The 13,150-nt window shown below is 34.9% G+C and overlaps 1 protein-coding gene across 1 annotated transcript in view; it reads right to left on the reverse strand.

The window, feature by feature from the left end:
• LOC149479185 (uncharacterized) overlaps positions 1 to 13,150 on the reverse strand; it is a 37,474-nt gene that overhangs the window by 11,672 nt on the left and 12,652 nt on the right. The window contains exon 3 of the mRNA XM_089708323.1: positions 27 to 152. Coding sequence (XP_089564449.1) covers positions 27 to 115 — 89 coding nt within the window. The 5' untranslated portion in view covers positions 116 to 152. The remainder of the gene's footprint in view (positions 1 to 26; positions 153 to 13,150) is intronic.

Genomic DNA, 13,150 nt, shown 5'->3' on the forward strand with positions numbered 1-13,150 from the left:
GAGGATATGATCATGTGGATACGAACTTTCTCATAATAGTCTCCGGCACGGAGTAGCGGCGGCGCAGCAGGCCCGGCGAGGCCGCGGGGCGCGCAGGCAGCTCCCCCTTCCACATGCCGTCCGTGTCGCTGTCACACGCGCTAGCTGCTCGCCTGGAATCAAGGAAATTCCCTATAAAGGAACATTTTGATATGCTTAATATTATTGAGTCTCAAACGAAGTCCGTCAAGTAGTAATGTGACTAACCGATTTGACCTCCATAAACGTGCTGATGGTCAAAAACCGTTCTGGCACATCTCCCAGCGGATATTAATCCCTTATCGCTTCGTTACATAAGTGGTTCCACTCGCTTAATTTAATGGATCACCTCGTATAAGTGGATGTTCGTTCTCACATAAACGACGTCAGACATTTCATGCGTTATAATAATTATTGATACCAGTTATTTTTTGTTTACGTTTTTTTTCTGTACAAATATAATTATATATACATTTGTAAATTATTATAGGACTTTTAATTGTTCTGAAATAAAGAATTTATTTATTTATTTACGGGAGGTAAACTGTAACCATGTCCCCATAACTGTGTGCAGGCCGCAGGGGCTTTGCGTACCTATACAGGGTGTCCCACTATTGGTATACTAAGCGCGAGGCGACTTGTAATTTTGCATACAGTAATCACGTAAAAAATACTTAAAAAAAATTTCAACAACAAAATTACGCCAAAAATTTTTTGCTCAATTTTTCCTGTAAATCCATGTTTTCTTCTCTAGTTTCGCGCAGCCGGCATATACCGCTTCTCTAATATGAGCATTTTGTCTATGAAAATATAATCTTAAACAATAGCTCACGTGCTGGTGTCAAAGTTGGGCGGGTTTCTTGTTATGGGTGCACACAAAGAGTTTTAAGAATTCATCTATTTGAAAAAAAAATGCATCTAGAATTTTATAAGTATTTTTTACGTACTCAGCGTATGCAAAACTATAACCTCCTTTGAGCTTAGTATACCCACAGTGGGACACCCTGTATATGGAGGGTAAAGTTTTTGAAAATCAAAATTTTCTCAATGCTCAATCACTATCACTACATTGCATAGTATAAAACAAATTCGCTTTCTCTGTCCCTATGTCCCTTTGTATGCTTGAATCTTTAAAACTACGCAACGGATTTTGATGCGGTTTTTTTAATAGAGAGAGTGATTTAAGAGGAAGGTTTTAGTATATAATTTATTGGGTTTTAGACCAAGCGGGCGAAGCCGCGGGCGGTGAGCTAGTTTCACTATAAAAGGAAGAACGGCAAAACAGGATCGGCGTTGACATGAATATTAATTACGCGTTTAGACAGTTTTCCTATTCAACCGACTTGAAAAAAAGGTTTTTTTTTATATTTGTTATCTCAGAAAGTAAACCGATTTTGATAACTCTTTTTTCAACGCTCGTGCTTCGCTTCCCTTTGATAACATTTAAACTTTATCTAGTTCTGACAATTTGAAAGCAGTTTAGTTTTTTGTTAAAAGTTATTAAATCTTTATTTGTACCATGTTATTAAATAATCTTTTACATATTAATTACGAGATTAGCGCGTTCAAACAAACTAACAAACAAACTCTTCAGCTTTATAATATTAGTATGTATAGATAATATCTTTATTGTATTTGTATTTTTTAAATACTTAAATGTAATAAATTTTTTAAATGTTATTTTTTACTTTTAAACGAGTATTCGAGAGGTCCCTATCTGTCTAAATGTAAACGAAGTATGTCCCGGTGTTTACAACGCAAGCGGTGTCGCTGAAACAGAAGATCCCGTCGGCGAGTTTCTCCGTTGGGCGCATTCTTCACGCTCGACCACCGCCTACGCTACGTAAGCGGAGCGGACACAAGTATGCTAAGGCTGAGAAAGTTCTCAGTATCGGCATGTCTCGCAAATTACGTTTGCAATTTTTTTAATTAGGTGACTATAACTCAATCATCGTATAGAGGCATGCGTATGTTTTAGAAACGCTTTTAATAGCAATAGCAAAAGTTCATTTAGATACCTACCTCAAAATACCTACATGATTACGTCCGCTAAAACGCCGCTAGTTAGCGGGGAACGTGCGAAACCGTCGAGAGCAAAAGAATCTCTGGCATGCATCGGTGAGTATGTGCGTGGTGGCACGCGCCTGGAATAGAACCCAAACAAGAGCCCGCAGCGCGTCCGCGTCGCGCACCGCCCGCCCCACGCGCCACGCGCCGCGCGCCTGTGCTCAGCGTTACAGGTAGATCGTGCAGCGACGAAACATGCATTTGAATGAAATTAAATTTCAAAACTATTCTAATTAGTCATGTTTGCAAACATTCAACACATGGAATGTTCACTATATGTATTCAATTTTAAAGTGTTAGGTATATTGATTGAAGTGTTAACGAAAACGACACCTCCCCCTCCAACCGAACCTAAAATTATCAGATTCCGAATTCGCGGCATAGGTAATTGAATGGGGGGCAAAATGGGGAGCGGTTATAAACTGTTTGTGTGCAGTGATACGGTTTGTGAGCGACGTATCGATGTCGCTCGCTGCACGCTCTATATCATTGGCTAATTGACTTGTATATTATCTCATTACATTTTCCACGACTACGCTCCCAGATCTATCGATGTACTTCATTACGGTCGGCTTTTAGGTATTAGTTCTCAGTTCTCACAGGACCGAATACGAAATATTTATCTAAATAGATAGGTACCTTAACACTCCTCGAGACAACAAGGTGGGTGTGGAAAAAATGCTAAAATAACATATATGGTTATAGGTAATACCTATGCGGGACAGGCTTTTATAGTTAACCTTAAAAAGTATGATATGATTAGAATCTGGCGTTTGATTCACGGTACATTAAGGGGCCGGCGGACGACAATTTTTCCATACAAACGTAATACCAAAATCATTTTCAGTTTGAGCATATTTCCACTTTATTGTGCTGTTATTCGGAATAAGACAGTATTTATCTAGGTTCCCAAATGATTTTTATTGCAAAATACTTAAATACAACGAATTGTAAACAATTTGTATTTCTCACATTTTTAAAGTATAAATGATATGTTTTCGACTCATCAATTCTGTATTAAAAACGGCAATATTCTTAATATAATATAATTCGAAACATGGCTTATATTGTTAAGTTACACAATATGCAAAAAAAATTGGAAAAGCATCGAGTTTTCATTCATCATTTTTGGTATTACGGCACACATTCAAATTAATCACAAATTTTCATAGGTCGTCGTGCTGTCGCATTCAAGCGTGGGGCCGGCGGGAATTGTGCAACAGAGACAACAATATTCGAGCGTATTTTGACTTCGCTTCGAATTGCAGTTGCGAGCGGCCTCCGCCGGGGCCACATTTTTCAACTTGGGCCTCTAGTCGCTACACAGGCACAGTACCAACAGTACACCCTGCGCTCACAATCGATGGCGCGCGGCCGTCGACCGGCGTGCGAACCGCCTGCACTGCAGATAATATATTAGCCACGACATACGGTATTACCAACCTATTCATTTAAGATCATTCAAACGATGCGATGGAGTAACAGCGAGGTAAATATAAAAAGCGCAATATTGATGGTGAACGCGTATTTGTTAGTCTAGTACCGGGCTCGATCGCCGCGGCCGTAGAGACTCGTAATAATAATCATAAAAAAAAATCACAAACCATACTGTCATACATGTCTACCTATTAGGTATGTATCTAATATAATGTAGCTGTTAAATCCTTATTTATCTGTCATGAAAAATTGAAATATTACATACTTAAAAATTAAAAATTGAAATATTTCCCTATGATTCTTTTAAACATATTTACATTTAAAATTATTGGCATGGAATTTTCAAACGCCGCGGCCGGTGCGGGCGCGGCCGGCGCGCGGCGGTCAGACATTATTCGTATAATGATCGTTTGTGGGCAATTGAAACTCCGATATTTTTGTGAACAATCTGCAGTCTTTGTGATAAAGATATTTTATAGTTAGGTATACGAGTGGCGTGTGTTCTAAATATTCGTCTTAAATATGAATTAAGTATCGTAATGAATTTTATTTGCAATTAACTAATAATTAGACTAATATAAACACGTAAAACACACAGTTTTTAGTATTCCACGCTTCACACGAATACTTCATCCATACTTATATTATAAATGCGAAAGTAACTCTGTCGGTCTGTCTGTTACTCAATCACGCCTTAACTACTGAACCAATTTGCATGAAATTTGGTATAGAGATATTTTGATACGGTCCGAGAAAGGACATAGGATAGGATAGGTTTTATCCCGGAAATCCTACGGGAACGGGTTTTTCTTTGAAAACGCGGGCGAAGCCGCGGGCGGAAAGCTAGTAGAATATATACATAAAATAATGACGTGTACATTTCTAGAAGTACCGCGGGCTGCGGGTTGCGGCCGGCTTCGCTACTCACGTGGAAAATGCCTTGTGCGAGCCGATGCGATGGAGAGAAACTAGATAGAACATGCATTATTCATTTCATTTAATTTTCTATAGAGCGGTGAAAATATTGAGAAGATTTGCAAAATGAATTTCATAATTTTTAATAACATATAAATCTTCCACAGTCAACAATAACAGATTAAATAATTAATGAAATAGAAGTATAAAAAGGACTCACTATCGTCTACTTTGTGTCATGCTCGATATCGGCTTATAATCTTTCTTTCGAGTTATATTTTAGCAATAAAACTAGCTTTGACTAACTAGGTACTGGTTTATACATCGACATGTTATTACATAATTCCATGATTGTTATTATTATAATAAAATAGGGTAATATGGTATGGTATTACCATTATGGTAACGGTAGTTACGCTATACATATATATAACTCAAGAACGGCAAAAATTTCCCGAATGGAACCTGGGCGAACAGGTAGTTTTAATTAAATCCAAATTATACCTAGAATCCTAATTTTATGATGATAATAATAATAGTAAATAGATAGTTTAGGTAATATAACACGTACGACATAATATTATCTTCCATATAAATAGAATGTCTAGTTGTCATGTACTCTACGGTAACGTTCTGGCAGCGCTCCACCACGCTCCACGTGGCTCCATCGTTTGTCTGTTTGTTTGTGATAGCTGAGTGCTGAGTGCTGAAATATGACGTTAAGGTTACGTATATTGCCTACACTTTCTGTGTCGAGGAAATTATTTTTGGTGCCGAAAAAGCTCTGGATTGTGGAGACCTAATGAACTACACCCGCAACATACACGGTAAGTGTACAGAAGCAATGAAAGTAGAAATATAAGGAATGAAATAAGTAATTAATTAACAGGAAATAGAAATCATTATTTTTGTTCGGGGTGATAAAAGGCAATAATATAATATTTAATTATACATATTAAAATATTAGATTCGACAAGACTACGGTGGTTCTTTAACCGAAAAACGAACGAGAGAAATAAAGATAGTACCTAATAGATAAATGAAAATACGAGTAAGTACTTAATTCAAGTTAAAATTTGCGAACACACACCCGTGAGCCGCATGGGATTTCCTGTCTGTAGCGGCAATTTATTCGACAACCAACGTACTTTTTTTTCTTATTAATACATTTCACGGCGTATATTTTTTAAAATTCTAATATATTTATTATATTATGATGTAACTAATAACTATGCGTATCTTAGCTTAGGCTGTATGAGGTTGCTACAACCGGAGGACGGAAGGTGAGATATACGGCATGTCACACGCGATAGCGGCCGACTGGGCTACTGGTAAATGCCTATGTATTAATTGAGATACCGTTACTGAAATATGCACATTAAAATATAGGCAACACATAAAGTATTTCAGAACCTAGAAGCGGATCTCGTATCAATATAACTATTCTGTAAACATGTCTTTTAAAAACAAACAATGTTAGTCACGTTTTGATGAGTCACCACATTCAAAGGATCCGGAAGTTCATCTTAGTCACAATTACTTAAGATTTAAGCCACGTGGTCGCAGAGTCAAAATTGCATTACGGATCATTAGGGTCAATATACACAGTAGGTATACAGTATAAACATTACACAGTAAGTATACAGGTCAAAATCGCTCAACTTGGAACTCGTTTTAATGATGTATGGATGTTTGTATGTTTGTAAGGTAGGTACTCTTTCACGAAAAAATTGCTAGACGGATTTGGATGAAACTTCGTGTCAAAGGTTAAACATCAGAATATAATACGTCATGAGATATAGAAATACTTTATTTCGCTCGCGGGTTCGTCTGCGGGCAGCGCTGCAGCGTGTGAAACCCCGCGGTATAATATCTCATAATATTAATCAAACACGGTGAAGAAGCGAGCCCATATCCCACAAGCCATATTCATACATTTACAGGAACTATAGCTACTAGCACACATAGGTTTGGGCTTTGACATAGAGCTCTGTCTGTCTCATGTCTCATGTCTGAAACTATCCTTACTCATTATTATTTATTACAAGTCCCTACTAATACAATTGGAAATGCGGTGCGGTAAAGTGTGTTTGTTTGTTTATCTTTTTTCACGTTGCAACTTGCAACGCGAACGGAGCAAATTTATGATAGGATGAAACATTTAATTACCATCGGAATTTTTTTTGACCACTGAGACGAAGCCGCGTACGTAAGACTAATTTTTTGATAATAAATAAACAGACAATAACGCAAATAACGCAAAACAGGCAATAAATAATTTATAATATAACATTTGATGAATTAAATGGCCTTTATATTGTGAGGTTGGAGGCTATAACTTTATGGTCCTGAATGCAAAATGCACAACGAAGAGAGGATGCATTTTGCCAGGTTTAAAGGTGTAAATGGATAACCACACAATTATTATTTATTATCCCTTTTTAATAATATTTAATTTTTTTTAATATTTTTCGTAGTCCATTAATAATAAAATGCCATTTACGATTTTAAAATTAAAATAATAGAGTAACTACTTACTTATTAATTATCAGCTGACACGAAATCTATGACGCAAACACGTATCAAAACCATTAACTTAACTCATATTAATTAATTATTTCACTCATTGATATAGTTTTTGGAATATTTTTCGATTAGAACCAGAAGTTGAAATGTAGCAACACGTGCGACCACGGTGAGGGTTGGAGACCAACTGAGTGATCTTCATCTTCATTCTTCATTTAGATTAGCATCATCATTGTATTTCTAACTGCATGTTTACTGACTGTGCAACTGGAACGATGCGATTCCCTATGAGATAATATGTTGTATCGATATGAGATTGTGATTCCTTTAAATTCGAATACAAAACATAATTAACTACTTACTTGAAATGATTTGAATACCTATAGTTACTTTTCTGATTAAATTGAAATTACAAATGGTAAGATACCAAATAAAAGGTGTAAATTCATTTATTTCCATCATATGTACTTTATTTTAATCACTGGACAAATTTAAGGTGTAATACTGGCATATTTTTCTATGGTGAGTCTGCTATGTTTTTAGGTGCAAAAGTTGTTTCAGTAAAATTCGTCATAATGATGGACATACTACAATCACAACATCGATAGAAAGAGAGATAGAATATGTACGTACGGTTCTATGAATGATGGATAGCACTATCACCAGAATTAGAATTATTCTTTTAGTAGATACTGAAAAGTTTAACTAATTTTTACGTTATATACATGTATATGACATACGATATTAGTTATATTTCTAGGTAATTAAAGAATAGTGCTGTATTTATAAGATTATATTGTATTGTCTTTTAATGTGTTTAATACTGTTTATGTAGTATAATGTTCTTTAATTATCCGCGACTCGTGAGCATAACGTAAATCATACGGTCTTAATATGACCGCGATCCATCGCACAGTGAGTACACACAAACAGAAAGTAATCTAAAACCTTTTAGCGGTGTTCTATATCCACTGCTGGGGGCTGTTGCGCTCTGAACTACGCCTCTAACCGCGGCAGCGATGTACACTCAAGTGATATTCCGCAATTCTCAAGAGGATGTCAAGTGGATTCGGATATTATCGATGCAATGCAGTCATTTAGATAAAAATATACCATGATAATGATATTATAACTAAATTTGTTGTTAGATTATTTTCGTGTAGTAATCTTCTTTCATACGATTAGATTAGGTACTCCAATAAAGAAAAGCGCAGATATTATTTAAAAATGAAGAATTGATACAAGATTGATTCACATTGAGACCGCGGTCCGCGACGGATGCATTTAATTGTCACTGGTCACAATCAATTTCAAAAATTTAGATAATGTCTAATTGAGAAAAACTGTTCTCACACGGCTCCGATAAAAGGAAAAATCGCTTGAAAAATTATTGCTCACGACAAACCCCAAGTGGCTTCTAGTTGTGTTAGCTTTATCGGTTGCATAGAGTTCTCTAGGTCAGGCAAAGTTTGGAAATAGGTCACAATAAATGCTTACGTTTGCTAATTATAATTTGAATATTTTATAGGCGATGTCTTCTCAATCGCGAAATGCAATTTCATTGTTAATGCTGATTAAATATTGAAAGTTTAATATCGCAATGATTCTGCTCGCTCAGCCGGAGCACGCCCGGAGCGACCCATATAACTCGAAGGTTTTAACAGAAATTATCTTCGTTCTGTTTATTATAAAGTCTGTTAAAATGAATAATTGCTTTTAATTTGAAAAATCGTAGCGCGCGCCGTCGCGAGAACTAAAAGAAAATATCTCTACAATAATATTATATTCTTAGTAATTAAATTCAGTAAGCTTACATACATATTATTATTACGGTAGGTAAACAATGCAATAACTAAGTTAACTCGATCGTATTTTAAGGTTTGATTTATAGAAGTCATATGGAAGTTATACATAATATCATGGACGTATAAAAAAAGACGGACGCCATATTACGAACAAACAACGTGAAGCCACCGTAGTAAGCTAGCGATCGTGTAAAGACAATGATCACGCACACACTCTCACCATAGTAAGCTAGTCGGCCGCCATTACGCCGTGAACTACCGACTGATTAACTGCGTCACTGTTTCACAAAAAAAAATTAAAATGCCCGATGCCGTCTTGCGTGGTTAAATGGTGTCGCAACAGTACAGTTTTAAATAACAAAACACAGGAGCAAAATTTACAGAAAAAAATACAGCCGCCATTGTCATCATGACATCTGTTGCTATAGTGTTGCCATTATTTCAAAATTTCATTCTCCCAAAAGTCGGCGAGTTGATGTAAAGTTAATTAATTTTAAAATTACGATAAAATAATTTCATACAAAATACAAATTTGTTTTTGCATTTTCTTTTCACAAAAACATGTATACTATGCTAACCCTTATATAACAACCATATTAAAAAAAAAATATCACAGCCAATTAATACTGTCTACGACATCTGTTAATTTGGAAATTTCAAGTGTATGTATACTGAAATCATATGAACTATGAAGCATGTTTCCTATTTGTTTGGTTATAAACTGACATTTTATTTATTTTACTTTAATAATAATTAAGGAGACATTACCTCTCCTCCCCCCAATATTGGTTGAACAAGTTTTCATACATTTTCCTTTGATTTCGCGTCCAGTGGTTGATTCGTCAAAGCTAAATAATACCTAATTGTATTTATGCATAGGTTCTAATAGTTAGAGTACACATAAAAAGTATAACAAATTTAAAAATAAAAATAGTAAAGTGTGGGGTAATTTTATTGCAGCAGCCGACGTTAAAAAGGAAGTACTTATAAATGTAGATATAATGTTTGAAATGTCCCCATTTTTTATTTATAGATATACTTAAGTACACGTCTATTTACAAACAAAGTATAATGAAAAAAAATAACGGAGTTTAGTAGAGCTAATAAAAAAATATATTATAATATGCAACTTTTATATAAAAAAATCGATTAAATTTGTGATTAAATTCAATATCATTAGAACATTTGTCACAAATAATATGAATTTCCTGAAATTGCCAAAATTCCAATAAGTGTCGTGAGGCTGTGTCACACAATGGGAAGTCATTTGATAATAATTAATTATACTCATTAGCAATTTCTGTGGCAAAGTGAACGTAACCCAAATACTAAGCGTTTCGCTGAAAGTGCACAGAAACAGGTCAACGGTGAGTCAGCGCGATGATTTTTAGACAAGCACTAGTGTGATAGTGTCAACTGTCACCTGAGGACTAGCCACTGCAGCGGCTTGACCATTTTTATGTGTTTTTAACATTAGATGCAGTCTTGAAACTAAACTAAACTAAAACAGGCTAATATTTAATTTCAAATGCTCTTCACCAAACCACAGTTGACAGAGTGTATATACGTACCATAGATACGTACATACAGTTAGGAAACTAAGCCCCTGCGATGAAATTATGACGTTTGCACTGTTATAGGGCTGTTACCTTTTTGATATTTAACCGACTTCAAAAATAAAGGAGGAGGTTATCAATTCGGCCTGTATATTTCTGTTTGCTTTTTTTTCCACAGTCGATTTTGTGGTAATTTTGAGATTAAAACTCGTTAAAATACAAAAATGGTGTAGCCTAAATATGAATTTACAAAAAGAAACAATCCGAATTAATACACCTTGTAAAAGTAAATACCTACGTTTTTATCAGTGCTATATTTCGAAATCTTGTTTTGTTATGGACGCCGAAGGTTATTTAATGTACCTAAATTATTTATAATGCTTGATATTTGTATTATACATATATTCAATAATTCTTTTAAACCAGAATTTACAATACTTGTATGTAGGTATACCTACTAAATTATTTTTAAAACGATAAATTAAATTAAATAAAAAAACACAAAATATGCATAAATAAATTAAATCTATACGAGCATAGAACCTCCACCTTTTTGTTTTAGGATGAAAAAGAAAATAGTTTGACAGGCTTAGTGCTTGATAAAGTGGTGACGTCACGTATCGATAAAAATACAATAATTATAATTTCAACCTTTATGACGTATTTATGTTTTAACATTTTGGTGAAATATATTATTTCAGTTTAATTTGAACACGTGCTTGTAGATAAGTTGATTTCGGCGATCATTTTAAAAATGCCACGTACTAATTGCGCAGTATTCGGCTGCTTGAATTCAACTATACCAATTATACCACCAGATGATTTTGTTTAATGAGAGAACACATAATCTGTAAAGTGGCTGAATTAATTAACAACAAATTAAACATAATCAGTTACTTAAAAAAACTGTTCATAAGATTGAGAATATTTTACCCTATAAAATTAAACAATAAATTCCGAATTAGTCGTAGTAGACGTAAGTATTTCTCAGTAAATAATTTGTATTTTTTTTTCGAATAAAGGCATATTTATGTAATGGTTATTTTAATATCTATACATATAATAAAATCGTAGGAAAGTTTAAACTGTAGATTGAATATTTTTTTAAAAGAATACTTGGGACAATAGATACCGAAGCCAAAAATATAACAATCGATTTTAATTTAACGTGAAGTCATTGACGTCACTTTTCTATACTATGTCATTCAAAATCTGTGGATGTGTCACCCGCCACTATCGATCCCCCTGAATACCCTTATGATTCTCGTAAACACGCTTGCTTGTGTGCGTGTGCCATTTCGAACGTTTTGTATGAAGTTTCCTTACTGTATGTATCTGTATATTGTGACCAAACATAAGAAAATATTTTCTTATCTATTTCGTAATCCAGTGAGCTGAATGATGGCTAAGCATCATGTACTTTATCAACTCACGATGATGACTATTTTAGTTATCTATCAGATAGATCTAGAATCCTAAATTCATACTAATTACGAAGCAACTATTTAGTAATCTATTTATCTATGCTTATACTGTAAAATATAACCTACCTTGGCGTTGTAAGCAAGCAACGGCAGAGGATTGAGAGGATTTTTGTACCAAAACTACGAACAGTATGTAGCCATACTGCTTATAACTTAGATTACTCCATATAACTCAGATTTTCCACAGATACCAAGCAGCACAATCTATTACTGGTAATAACATTCACCATTTAAAAATCCTTAATTGTTATAATGCTGAGTTACTTTTGTGTCGATCCAGTTCTGCTATTTCTTAGTAGAAATCGCAGTACTTTATTTATTGACCTTGAACTTGAGACCTCTAGATGTGTCCGATAAACACTAACTCCCAATAAGTTATCGCCTAAGCACGCCAATGTTTCTTAAACCTACGAGTAGTTTGACTTCCTTCAAACGCTAACATTTATATTTTACTAGCTTTCCGCCCGCGGCTTCGCCCGCGTTTTCAAAGAAAAACCCGTTCCCGTAGGATTTCCCGGATAAAACCTATCCTATGTCCTTTCTCGGGTATCAAAATATCTCTATACCAAATTTCATGCAAATTGGTTCAGTAGTTAAGGCGTGATTGAGTAACAGACAGACAGACAGAGTTACTTTCGCATTTATAATATTAGTATGGATTTATCACTTTTGAATCGCCATATTAACATAGTCATTAGTTACATAATTTACCACCATTTCCACAAGTCCAATGGAGCAGTTCAAATTTTGTAATATACCTTGCAATTAAATACCTCAATTTGTAATAGTTGATGTAATACCACACCCCGGACACTCCATACAAAATTATCGTTTTGACAGTCACACTGTACAGACTGCAAATGTGTGTGTTAACGCTTTATGGTTGGCACATTTTTGACTAGCGTAAAAAAAAATTCGCGTTTTCTGATGAAATACATTTATTTATTTATTTATTTATTTATTTATTTACGGCATACGCCAAACCATACATATATTAAACTTAATTCTAAACTTATCACTATGTTCTTAGTTCTAGGTACCTCTTACATTCTTCACCTATCATTCCCATCCCTGACACAAACAAATCATATACTGGTGCAGAATTGAGGAATGAGTTCAGCAGTGAAAGCATGCGAGGCACCGGAGACTGCTGGCGTTGAACCGTGCGTGTGCGCCAAGCAGCTAACAGTCGGTTACATCCGTTAACAGCACAATATCTAACCATTTTCTACGATTATTTTTCCGACCCAAATATCGACCAATAGAATTGCACCATTCGACGTCACGTGGTACAACCTACATGGTATTATACTGATAATTTTTTGAAAATTTTCTCTGGTCG

This window comes from Colias philodice, chromosome 20, assembly GCF_061535455.1.
Source record: "Colias philodice isolate Cphi_HAF_F1 chromosome 20, ilColPhil1 Martin Lab GWU primary, whole genome shotgun sequence".
Taxonomy (NCBI): Eukaryota; Metazoa; Arthropoda; class Insecta; order Lepidoptera; family Pieridae; genus Colias; species Colias philodice.